Genomic DNA, 13,215 nt, shown 5'->3' on the forward strand with positions numbered 1-13,215 from the left:
TTATTTTAAATGTTTGCTCATCTTGCAAAACACTCGCAGACCAAGTTACTCGCATTCCGAGGTTTCACTGTAGTTGCATCAGGCTGTAATAGCCATACAGAATCATTATTACTATGTTACTACATATCACTCAGAAACATAAAGTCAGTGACATAATGTAGATTTTAGGAAACAATGATGCCTGTTCCACTCCAACATGCCTTTTTCCTTTCATTACTACCTGTCAGGATTGTTATTAAGTTTTTGTTACTGTAGTAACATAGAATTTATTGAGCAATGTTTAGGTAAATAAGTAAAGATATCACTGGTAAAAATATCACTGAAAACATTGTTTCTGTGAGCATGATTCTTGATAGAACTCCATCCTTTGCCACAATTTCAACTCTTTTGATGGGAAAATAATGTGAAATCATACATATTATTGTAAGTTTCTCTATGCAACTTTTCTCTGGGTTTTGTTTATATAAATTTTACATCACTTTCTCATCATTTTTAGAAAAAAAAATAATTTCTTTTAACATCTTTAAATAATAAGCCCAAACTTATATTCATAATTTTACTTGAAGTTTCAAAACTCTTGCCATTTGATTTGCCCATGCAGCTGACAGAATGGAGAAGATTCATACAGGTAAGTTTTGATGGCGAAATGGTCTCTGGTCACCCTAGTTGTGTTGAAATCTTCTTAAGTTCTTAGATTTATGTATTTTCTTTTCCTGGCTTTTTATGAGCTGATTTCTTTGTCCCAAAGTTACTTTGATGTTGCATGGTGATATTTTAAATTATTCTGTTAAACCTTGTTGGTTGGACATGTAAAATTTGTGTTTTTTGGTTGTGAAATTTTTTGTTATAGCATATCTCACATTTTTATATATGAGTTTTTATATTTACAGCAAACATTTTGTGTTTTAAAATATATTTTAGTGCATACATATTGTGACATTTTATTATCAGACAACAATTTGAACAAACAGCATTCTCCCATCATGAGTCAGCACTGTTGTATGTGTATTGGCTATTTTGAACAAGAGGAAGGAGGAACCTTCTTACATGAAGCCAGTATGATCGCAGTATTTCCTGTCATGCCATTTAAGATACTGTGTCGAGGTCAGTTACATAATGACAGGATGACAGTTTTGACTGAGTTACTGCCACACAAATTCAGCAGTTTCTCAGTTGAATAACTTGCAGGGCTGTGCGAAATCTGTTCCCGCACCAGTCCTGGATTAATATCTTTGGACCAGCTGGGAAACAAACCCATGGCCTCTAAATAAGAGCCAAAGATGAGCCTCAAAAATAATTGTTGTCATATATTTTGTTAGAAGTATCCTCTGTCGTCAGCGGCAGCTTTAACTCATTTCCGAGTATTTAACTTCTTCCAATAAATTCCCTTCTGTCTGTGGATGTACTTTTGATGGTTGAACAGACCAATTGTGGCATGGAATAAGCATCCACACAGATTGCACAGAATTGTTGGAGGTGGGCGTGGTTGTGCTGCACAGAGTTTTCATGCTTCCCTCCTGGCTTCTTCATATCTGCGTCATTCCTCTTCAAACAGATTGACAGCAGCAGGGATGGTCCGGCGCCAAACTGAACGGTCTTGAGCAAGCGTGTCCCAGGTATGTGGATTGAGACCTGTCATTTTCATAGTGTACTTAAGCCGGTCCTTGTAGCGCCTCATGGGGGCTCCACGAGGTCTGGTGCCGGAACGAAGTTCACCATACAGGGTTTGGTATAGAAATCTGGTATCACTCATCCAACGGACAAGGATGATGACCAATGATGGATGATTCTATGCTCTTGGCATGCGCTTTCTCAAGAACAACAATGTTGGTGACATGGTCTACCCTTTTGATCCTAAGGATGGATCAAAGTTTTTGCTGGTGGAAATGCTCAAGCTTTTGCAAGTCACGTTGATAAAGTGTCCAAGTTTCACAATCATACAGCAGTGTTGTGATGGCAACAGTGTGGTACACCATTAGTTTCGTCTTCACGGTCAGGTCTTTATTCATAAACGCCCGGTGTGATAGTCATCCAAATGGTGCATGGGCAGCACCAATTATCTTCTCCACATCTTGCTCACAGTTACAGCACACAGATAGGATATTATCCAAGTATGAAAAGTCTACCTGCTCCAGTGGAGTATTTGAGATGGAGATGTTGAAATGTGGAAGAGTTGTGCCAGGACCGTGCTCTTTTGAACTTGAATGGCGAGACCAAAACGATCACATGCACTCTTGTAGCAGTTAACTGACCATTGCAATTCCTCTCATGTGAGTGTAGGTGATGCAGCATCATTTGCATACAGTATTTTGGTTACCTGTGTAACCTGGCTAAACCTCCGTACATTATGTAAATATCAGAGGTTTCATCACATTTCACTTTGTATCTCATGTACACTGACTGACAGAGCAAATGCAACACCAAGAAGGAGTGGTTCGAAAGGGATGAAAGTTGGGGAAAAAACAGAGACGGCACGGACGAATAATTGATGTTTATTTCAAACCGATATGCAGGTTACACAATGCGCACGGCATCGACTCACTAGGATGTAGTACCACCGCGAGCGGCGATGCACGCAAAAACACGTCGAGGTACAGAGTCAATAAGAGTGCGGATGGTGTCCTGAGGGATGGTTCTCCATTCTCTGTCAACCATTTGCCACAGTTGGTCGTCCGTACGAGGCTGGGGCAGAGTTTGCAAACGGCGTCCAATGAGATCCCACATGTGTTCGATTGGTGAGAGATCCGGAGAGTACGCTGGCCACGGAAGCATCTGTACACCTCGTAGAGCCTGTTGGGAGATGCGAGCAGTGTGTGGGTGGGCATTATCCTGCTGAAACAGAGCATTGGCAGCCCCTGAAGGTACGGGAGTGCCACCGGCCGCAGCACATGCTGCACGTAGCGGTGGGCATTTAATGTGCCTTGAATACGCACTAAAGGTGACGTGGAATCATACGCAATAGCGCCCCAAACCATGATGCCGCGTTGTCTAGCGGTAGGGCGCTCCACAGTTACTGCCGGATTTGACCTTTCTCCACGCCGACGCCACACTCGTCTGCAGTGACTATCACTGACAGAACAGAAGCGTGACTCATCGGAGAACACGACGTTCCGCCATTCCCTCATCCAAGTCGCTCTAGCCCGGCACCATGCCAGGCGTGCACGTCTATGCTGTGGAGTCAATGGTAGTCTTCTGAGCGGACGCCGGGAGTGCAGGCCTCCTTCAACCAATCGACGGGAAATTGTTCTGGTCGATATTGGAACAGCCAGGGTGTCTTGCACATGCTGAAGAATGGTGTTTGACGTGGCGTGCGGGGCTGCCACCGCTTGGCGGCGGATGCGCCGATCCTCGCGTGCTGACGTCACTCGGGCTGCGCCTGGACTCCTCGCACGTGCCACATGTCCCTGCGCCAACCATCTTCGCCACAGGCGCTGCACCGTGGACACATCCCTATGGGTATCGGCTGCGATTTGACGAAGCGACCAACCTGCCCTTCTCAGCCCGATCACCATACCCCTCGTAAAGTCGTCTGTCTGCTGGAAATGCCTCCGTTGACGGCGGCCTGGCATTCTTAGCTATACACGTGTCCTGTGGCACACGACAACACGTTCTACAATGACTGTCAGCTGAGAAATCACGGTACGAAGTGGGCCATTCGCCAACGCCGTGTCCCATTTATCGTTCGCTACGTGCGCAGCACAGCGGCGCATTTCACATCATGAGCATACCTCAGTGACGTCAGTCTACCCTGCAATTGGCATAAAGTTCTGACCACTCCTTCTTGGTGTTGCATTTGCTCTGTCAGTCAGTGTATTTGCTATCCTCCTCCCTCAAATTTACTGTGAGAGAAGATTCACTTTTCAAATAAAAGTGTCCCCAGTTTTTTTAATAAGAATTCTTCTTCCTGTTAGAAGGAAATGTTTTCCTCTCAGACGAACACATTCCCAGTGACAGTTCTTGTCTTGGATGCAGAGTAGTGCAACCACCACCTTCAGTATTAATTTTATTATTTGATTTGAAGTGAAAATGAGTTTTTACTTCTCCCAAGTATATTTCATGCAATTCTAATGATTAAAACACTCCTCACCAACGTCTTGTTTAAAATAACTCACCTAAACCTTGACATCTGAATGTTGAATAATGCTTCACTTAAATACCAGTGCCTCAGTTGCCCTGAAATATTTTTAATTTAACCAGTTAAAATGTATTTATTATAAAATTGCTTTCCAGAACTCTTTTCATATAACGGTTGCCACAGTTGTTGCCTAAAGACAAAACAGAATACCGTATTTCTGAGCTGCCTTACATTTCTTTCTGCATTTCACTGAGCCATTTTATAACTTTACAGTGTACGGCCGAGCCTGGTTACGCAGCAGCCCCCTCCCCCATACTACCCCACATCTGGAATGGAGAACAAGGCTCTGGAACACTCTTTGGACTTGGCGCTGGATGATCCTGCTAAGAATGCTGTGTATGCTTCACAGAATGGCTATGGTTACCATGGGAATCCACCTCCACAGGGACCTCAGGGTCATAACATCAATGGAGGCGAGTGTAAGTAATGTTACTAAAAACGAAAGTCAGGATATCCATCACTAATTGAGACATTCAAATTCAAGCCCTGACATCTCCACTTCTGCAGTTTTTTCAAGAGACAATAAAAAGGTTTCTTTACAAAAAATCCACTTTCTATGTTAACGACTTATTTTTCATGCTATTTCAGTGTTTAAATTTTATGATTTCATGCTTGCTGAGCAATCAGAATGTAGCCGATGGTAAATAAATATGCATACATTTTGAAAATGTTTGGTATTGCTTTTCAGTCAGATCAAGCTCACGACAGTCTGCAATTTATTTTGCTCGAGAGATTCTGTGAACACATTTATTGCAATGTTTTAAGCAATTTACAGAATATAGCATATTCCCGTTATATGATTCAGCTAATTAAATTAAGATTGGGTTAGTTTCAGTGTTCTGTTTTCATTGCATAACAATCTTTTAACACCTCTGTATTATTAAAAATATTTATAGGTAAAAGTAATATTATATTCCATTAGTTTGTTTGAGAAAAATTCTCATGTTTTTTGTATTTTGATCTACATTCTCTTCAAGCCAATGTCACCTCTCAGTTTTGTCCTGCTGTAGCTGGACTGATTCTAATACCCATTAAATTAAACATTAATACACAAAGACTGATTAAGAACACCTAGTCGTTCACCACGTGCAGTTAGCAGTTGAGCACAGGAAGATTACCAGGCAAAGGATAATGTCACATGGTCTAATTTGCAATAGCTTATTGGCTGATGGAAATGTCACTATTTCCATCTCATCACCATGAGGACTTGTCATAGTTTGAATTTAACATGTGATTTCTATACTCCCAAAATCTAAGGAATTGTAGGCATATGCTCCATACTGACATGTCTAAAGGAAGTTTTCATTGCAGAGATTCCAATAATGTGTATAACTAATTTTAAGAACTAAGTGGAAATATCGAGATTTGAATTTTAATGCCTCAATTAATCCTTACTTCATTAGAAATTTCTATTATTATTTAATAATTTCCCCATTTTCCTTATTTTGCTAATTCTGTAGTATTCTTTCTTTTGTCCTCTTTGACTTTTCAAAAAAGAGAGAAACAATTATTAATAATAACAATACTCTGCTTGCATTTTTTTTTTTAAATGGCCTTTCAATCCCTCTTGTTACATATCCTGAGCTTTGTCAGTATTCTCACTTTTCACTATTCATTGACTTCTACTCCTAAAATTTCAGGGTTTGGAAGAGGTTTCTGTTGTATTATTTGCAATAATTTATGTTTATTTATGTTTCCAGGGGTAAACATGGGTTATATGGACAACAGTTACTCTAACTCTAATAATGGCGGTTCTGTTAACTCGCAAGACTCGTTATGGCAGATGAAGATGGCAGCAACAGCTAATAACAATGCTAATGGTCCAAACGACCACCATCATCATCTTGTAGAGAGGACAGGCTCATACGGTTATGATCCTCTCACTCACGGCGGTTATGGTGCCGTAGATGATTATGCACCGTACCCCCATATAGGTACTGCAAGTCCTACAGAACATGAGTATCATGGCCAGCGTAACAGCAACAATCCCAGTCGTCAGGAGTACAGCAGTGATCCTTATGCTGCAGTTCATAAGCCCAAGAAGAGGATGGACCAACATCTTGGTAAGTAGTTCTATCTCATATTACAGTAAATCTTTGTACCAAAAGAGCAGTGACAAGGAGGCTCGGCAATCTTTCATCTGTCTTTTTACATGAAGTTTATGCAATACTCGCCTTTGCTATGGGGCATCTGTGGCGTTCAGTACTAGAAATGTGAGATGTTATTGATGAAGGATTGTAATGTTTAACACATTGGAGACGCCGCTCGTAGAAACTACGGGCGCGCTAATTCATTGCTGCTGACGGAGCTCGGAGAATGTATGGGCATGATTTCACTGTTGCTAAAAAATTGTATTTGCCGTCTCAGCTAGCTGTGACTTCAATAAGATACTGCTGAATGCTTCTATAAGCACAAAATATACTACTTATGAGCATAAGTCGAGAGCTCTTCTTTCAAGGCATTGATAACACAGCCACGTTCCTACATAACAAAAGGCTGCGCCATCGCTGACTCCCAGCTGTGAAATGGGCGGGAAAGTATGTACGGCACATGCGGTCAGGAAGAGTGTGTGTTCGAGAGACAGGCTTGTTTGCGTAATTCTTGTGAATATTTAGCATGTCTAATTCAAGTGTACGAAATTTCGACAACGAATCCATAATGGATGTTCTTATGGAAGACACGATTTCTGAAAATGAGGATGAGGATAGCAATTACATACTAAGTAAACATGATGATTCTGGCGCTTCAGGTTAGTAAATGTAGAAAATGAGCTCATTTCAAATTGGTGTGAAGTGTAATGTAGTTTTGCATCGCTTCCTTGAAGTGGGTTCTGTAATACAATTTTATACCGCGTCCTAAAAATGTGGGTGTTTGCCGTGTACCTGCAGCAACTCGATGCAACACCGTTGTCAAACAAAGAACAGTGGGAATGCAAATTCCTTGTTGTAAACCAGAATACCGGTGTCAATTGACTAATTAGGTTAGAATCTGCATTAGTGTGTTTCAGTAGATGTGCCCACAAAGTCAAATTTTGAAATATTAACCAAACTGGCATCCATAGCTGCGTCAGATTTTTTTTTCGTTTGAAAAACATGTTATTTTCATAAATTTATATTTTAAAATTGCTGCACTATTATGATAATTAAAACTCATTTTTGTGTAGAAGAAAGTGTGATCTTTCTATGCATTCCAAAAGTTGTTATAATGATGGCTTATCCTAGCATTGAAAAATTTTCACAAACCATTAAAAATACAGAGATTTTTGGAGGATAGCACATTCAAATATGGCCGTGTCCTATGTGTTAAAAAAAATTAATGACAGTAAAGATTTGCCGTCACAAATGTTTTGTAATCTGAACGATAACAATTTTTGTGTTATTTGTGAGTGGTTAACATTATATGTCCTTTGGGGAACAATGTATTTGACTTTCTTCATTTGTCTAAAAATGTAATTTAACATGTTACATGCTATTCAGGACCCTGATAAGCGCAGTGACTTATTCAGACAACCATCCTGGTTGATCCTAAAGTGAAAGTTTTATCTGAAAAACCACATTGCATCGGGAAGGGCGTTAGACCATATATCCTTTGTAAAAACCCGACTCGGTGACTCCAGATATCCCAAAAATAACTGGGATGAACTGTTTATATTATGAACTATCAGAGACACATATATGCACATTTTCAGAATATTAACATTATATATATATATTTTTTTTTTTTTTTTTTTTTTTTTGTGGAGAACAAATTGTTATAATTCTCCATTAATTACTGAATTACTGTGTGCTTATCATTTTGCTGTTGACCAGACTTCTTCAGCAATTGGAATCATATTCTGAGCATGTTTTAGCCTCAGAACAACATTCAGGTCATAATCGGATGAACATTTGTTTTTACTACACACGTTTACTTCTCCGACATACTGAATCCACTGCATGTTGACTTGACTATTGCTGCAGGCAAGGTCATGTTCACAGGCTTTGAATTGCACAGACCTCGACCTCCCATGACCCGCCCACAGCAATCCTGCTAGTCACTGCTATAGAACATTTTGGGTACCTCACTCTTTGAACCCTAAGAGAGAATTTTTATTGACCAATTGAATCGGTCATTTGGAAAAGGGCACATGTCCACAAAAGTAAATTTTATGGGAAGACAAAAAAGTGAAACTATCAAAGCTGCATTGTGGCAGTGCCTTTTATTCCCGTAATACAGATTTCAGATTCCATTCCTAAAGGGAAAAAATCAAATTTTGTTTTCTGGAGATTACTCCTTTCCAAGTGAATTGAATTTTCTTAGAAATTAAACACACATTTTACAACCCTCTATTTGAAATTTTGTTTTTAATTAAATTTTATCATTACAATGTCTCTTTTTCAATCTTGCTGTAACATTTAGAAATCAGAAAACTACAAAAAGATCCCAAACAATGCACATAAATGATTTTGGTAAACAAAATCAGTAATACTGGTCATTACATCATATAAGATATTATATTTTTTACTACATTTTCTATTAGTCTACCTCTTTGAGAACTAGCCTTATAACCATTATAATGTCCACCTCTGTAGCGTAACGGTTAGTGTTATTAGCTGCCGTCCTCGGGGGCCCGGGTTCGATTCCCGGTACTGTCAGAAATTTAAGACTGGCAGGAGGGCTGGTATGTGGTTGAAATGGTACATGCAGCTCACCTCCAATGACGGTGTGCCTGAAAAGAGCTGCGCCACCTCGGGATGAGGACACAAATTTACTTTTTACCATTATAATGAATAGATTATAGTCGAAGACTGTACATTAAGAATAAAAAATGAGAACTTTTAATAGCTTCTTTATAAGAGGATCAGAATGCTTCTTCTTACAGTGCCTCTTGCTCAGTAGTTGGCCAATTGTTCTCAATGTCATGGTAAAAACTGATATGTTCATCACCAATATACTGTATCACTTTCCTTATGTCATTGACTTTTAAAAATATTAATGGGAAGTTTTCCATTATAGGCTTGAAAGTCAAATAGTGTTGGTAAAGCGGGACAGAATCCAGTCGGCTTAGATAAAGCAAATGTTTTTGACATATCTGGGAGGCTGGAGATCCACTTAGACACTATTAGAACTCCAGGTGCTGCATGATCATATTGAAATTCAATGTACACAGAAATCTGGAAATAAATTTTGTCCTTTTTTTTAGCTATGTTTCTTCCAAAAGAAGTACTTGATAACACTGTGTGTGTGTGTGGGGGGGGGGGGGGTCAACGCATCTACATTTCAACTACAGGAATATAAGAAAACATGCATTTGGAAAAAAAAAGTGAGCATGTGCCCTTTTCCAAATGACTGATTCAATTATGTTCTGGATTTAGTATAATATGTGTGAGCCCTAGGAGTCACTATTCTTCTGCTTTCATGCAAATCCTTTTCGTTACTATATTACAAGGTACTTCAGATTACTGAAGATGGGGAAAAGAATCATTAGTTTTCTCTGTAATAAAGGATTTTAATTTAGATTGATCAATGTAGATCATAGCAACTCTGACACAGGGAACACAAAATAGGAAAAATTACTCTATGATAGTTATCAATCTTTTGTGAGGAGATGGCACAAAAAAAAGAGGATTGAATTTTACGGGCATTAGTGTTAGGTCTTTTGCCCTATATTATAATTTAGGGTTAGAATATTTCAGTTAAAGTAGACTCATTATCACGGCACAGTTCACTGTGTACTTCATAAAAAATAGAAATGGCCTTAATACTGTACCTACTAAGTATAAGTGAAAGTTCAGTCATTTCAAACAATGATTTATCTTTTCAGATTCCCCATACCATGATGTGAGTGGCCTACCAGATCCTTACATGGATGCAATGGACTGTGATGATAGCAAGCCTCAGCATATCTCGCTGTCATTCGACGAGAGTCTGGAAAGCGGCTATTCGACACCCAACTCGCGTAATCGAAGAGTCATTCGAGAAATCATTGTGTGAGGACCGCTTCCTGACCGATCTCGGTCGTTAAACGTTACGGACATCACAAAGGTGAAAGCCGTCATCATTTCCTCTCCGCTCCTATGACATTTGTTATAATATGTGGACACAATGAACAGAAATAACGTCATAGGCTGGAAATGACTTGACTGCAGTATTTCTTGTGATATATCAGTTACACTGTATGTAAGGCTTCTCACTTACAGGTGCCTCCAGTGTTACATTGCACAAAATGTTTACTTGAGATGCTACATTACTCTGTGTATATCAGGCACTGTAAATAGCAATGGTTCCACTCGGACAAACAACTGATAATTGACTGAAATGAAGGACGCATCCCAAGTGTTTTTGCAATTTTTTCATAAAGTCATCGCTGTTGCATCAATCATTTCTGTATTGAAAACATTATGTAGTTTTGTTTTAGTTTTCATTCATTCCACATCATGTTGTTGTAGAATCCACATACATCACAATTCAAGACTTTTGTGCTTTTAAAAGTGCATCTTAATGTTGCATGTTTGGAAAATGTTCTCCTCTTCCCTAACAAAGCGATGAGAATATTACAACCTATATGTTCTGTATATTGTTTTATATTTATGTAAGTGTAATGTGAAAGAAAACCTCCTGCTTGTTTATATGGGACTGCAGAATGGAGGTTATCAGAACAGTTGTCCAAATTGTGTGTCCTCTCCATATGTACTGTTTGTTACATATGCAGAAAGATGAGTGATCTACTTTATTGATTTCTATAATCAAGGTACTGGAAAGATCTCAAATGAAATAAGAGGCTTGAAGAAATTAAATGGAGATTACTGCATTTAAATAATTAAGTTGTACCACTGTTATTTTCCAATACCCCAGAACTGTATATTGTAATACAGAGGCATTGGAAAGGGCACTTAAGCCTGACATATCCAAAGTAAAAATATAAGCAGCTTGCAATGTGTACTCTAGCAGTTAAAGGTATGCAAGAAAGAAAGTTCCGAGTTTGGTCAGGAGATAAGGAAGAGGCATAGTAAAGAGAGGGTAAAAAAGAATGAGTTTTACATCTATGACGGATGGAAAGGAACTCAGGTGATAATGCTGTGCTGATATTAGCAAACAGCAAGGTTAATGATTTGCAGGCCCAGAGGGAGAGCGGAGAACAGTTTGATCTTCAGTTGAAGTTTATCCCTTCCCCTGAGGATAATGGTAATGAGATTTGGATATGTGTGATTGACTCAAATACTGGAATTTCTTCACAGAATTATATTATTTTGTTATTTAATTCCTGTTCATTAGTAGTTACTATGAACTGTCATCACACTGGTTCTATAATCTGTGAGCTAAAGAACATGAAAGGAACAGCCATGTAACTTGTTAAAGTATCAGAATGATATTATTATTGTTACAAACCACAAAAATAAATTAGAAATTGACTGGACATGAACTGAGGTGTCAATTGTGCTTGTAATTTCATAATGCTGGACAGTTTCATAAGTTACAAGAGACGATAGTTATATAGTGTTTTTTCTTAAAACAAAGCATTCTGACAGTTTTTTTAAATGTTATGGCTGATTTTTGAGGTTCTGAAACAGAATTTCCTTAGCTTTATGGGAAAAGTTGAAGAGTTACCAGATCCAAAATGATAGCAGCCCTTGTCTTGTTAAGTGCATTAAGAGAGTTGTGCTGACCTTGTGACACTTAGTCTTGCCCGAAGAAAGGCAGTGATCAGTTACGAGGTGAAGGGTTCAGAAGGCGCATATTATGGGGTTTGGATTGATTACGAGATGAACTTGTGTCTACCATAGCTTCATCGTACACTAGGAAAGTGGACAAGCTGCTGTAGAGGCTATTACATGTATTGTCGGGAGGCCAGTGATAGTAGAAACACAAGACAGCACCGCTTGTTATTATAAATGTGCTCATTTGTTTATTGCACATCATATTTCTGATTAATGCTGTCCCTAGCAAATAACTACTTCAGTCAATCAGAAGTAGAGCATCCAGCTCATAATTCAAAGTTCGGAGATTCAAACTCAAATGAGGCACTCCATATCAGTACTGTTACCATGTATAACCAACACTCAAGAAACTTTTGAGTCGAGTTCTGCAAATTGGATTGTTGAAATAAATAGGTGTGCAGGTCATCTAAATAATATCATTTCAAAAGGCTTGCAGCCCTGTAGCCGAGCTCATATGGTAATTATTGTTGTTATTTGTGATAGTTATAGGTAGAGGCATGATTTTTCCACATTAACGGTAAACACGACAAAAAATATTTTGAAGCGATTTTAAAATATCTTAACGAATCATATAATTCTGGTTAAGAAATTAGTGATTTCGTTTTCACGATTTACAACGAATTAAAGCGGCAAGGCCAATTTAAAGCAAAATTTACTTATTTTGCGATAAGTGCGAAAATACAATGAAATTCATGGAAAATAACAATCTTGAAATTGTATTCCAATATCACGTGTGTGAAGGGAAACAGGGCACAGAAAAAGGTTTCTCATTTCGACAGAAGTATCTATTTGTATTAATATTCTATAAAATCCCCCAATGGTACAGCCATATATGGTAAAATGGCAATTTGTTATGTAATCTTAATTAGGGGTATATTATAATAATAATCAATATTACATAAGGAATAATGAGTGATTATCAATATTGCTTCCCTATATTTATCTATCTTTCACATAAATAATTCACAAATCTTATGAATTAACTTTTTATGAATAACTTTAGGAAAGGATTAAAGTGAAATTAAAGCAATGGGGTCAGTCCTATTTTGCAAAATATCATGAAAAATTGTTTCCTTTTCATGAAATCAAACATAAATTAATGCAGAAAGATCATGCCTCTAGTTATAGGTTAATAGATGAGAAACAAATTATTTTTAAAAGAAATTTTTAATTTTGTAACGCTGAAGCAAAATTAAATAAAATATCTTATACTGTAACTTAAAACTTAACTTTGTTTCTTTTTAAATATTAATTTTGTTTATTTTAAATATAGTATCATGAAATGAATGACATTAATTAATTAGCCATGCTGTATAGGTGTAACCTGTCTGCCTCGTATCCAATGGTCCACGTTCGATCCCCGACTAAAGAACTGGAATGGGT

At 38.2% G+C, this 13,215-nt stretch overlaps 1 protein-coding gene across 1 annotated transcript in view; it reads left to right on the forward strand.

Annotated features, from left to right (window-relative positions):
- Positions 1 to 13,012, forward strand: part of ed (echinoid) — a 122,478-nt gene extending 109,466 nt beyond the window's left edge. The window contains exons 9-11 of the mRNA XM_068229168.1: positions 4,349 to 4,554; positions 5,836 to 6,198; positions 9,939 to 13,012. Of these exons, the coding sequence (XP_068085269.1) occupies positions 4,349 to 4,554; positions 5,836 to 6,198; positions 9,939 to 10,108 (739 nt within the window). The 3' untranslated portion in view covers positions 10,109 to 13,012. The remainder of the gene's footprint in view (positions 1 to 4,348; positions 4,555 to 5,835; positions 6,199 to 9,938) is intronic.
- The last annotated feature ends 203 nt before the right edge of the window (positions 13,013 to 13,215 follow it).

The sequence above is a fragment of the Anabrus simplex genome, chromosome 9 (assembly GCF_040414725.1).
Source record: "Anabrus simplex isolate iqAnaSimp1 chromosome 9, ASM4041472v1, whole genome shotgun sequence".
Lineage (NCBI taxonomy): Eukaryota > Metazoa > Arthropoda > Insecta > Orthoptera > Tettigoniidae > Anabrus > Anabrus simplex.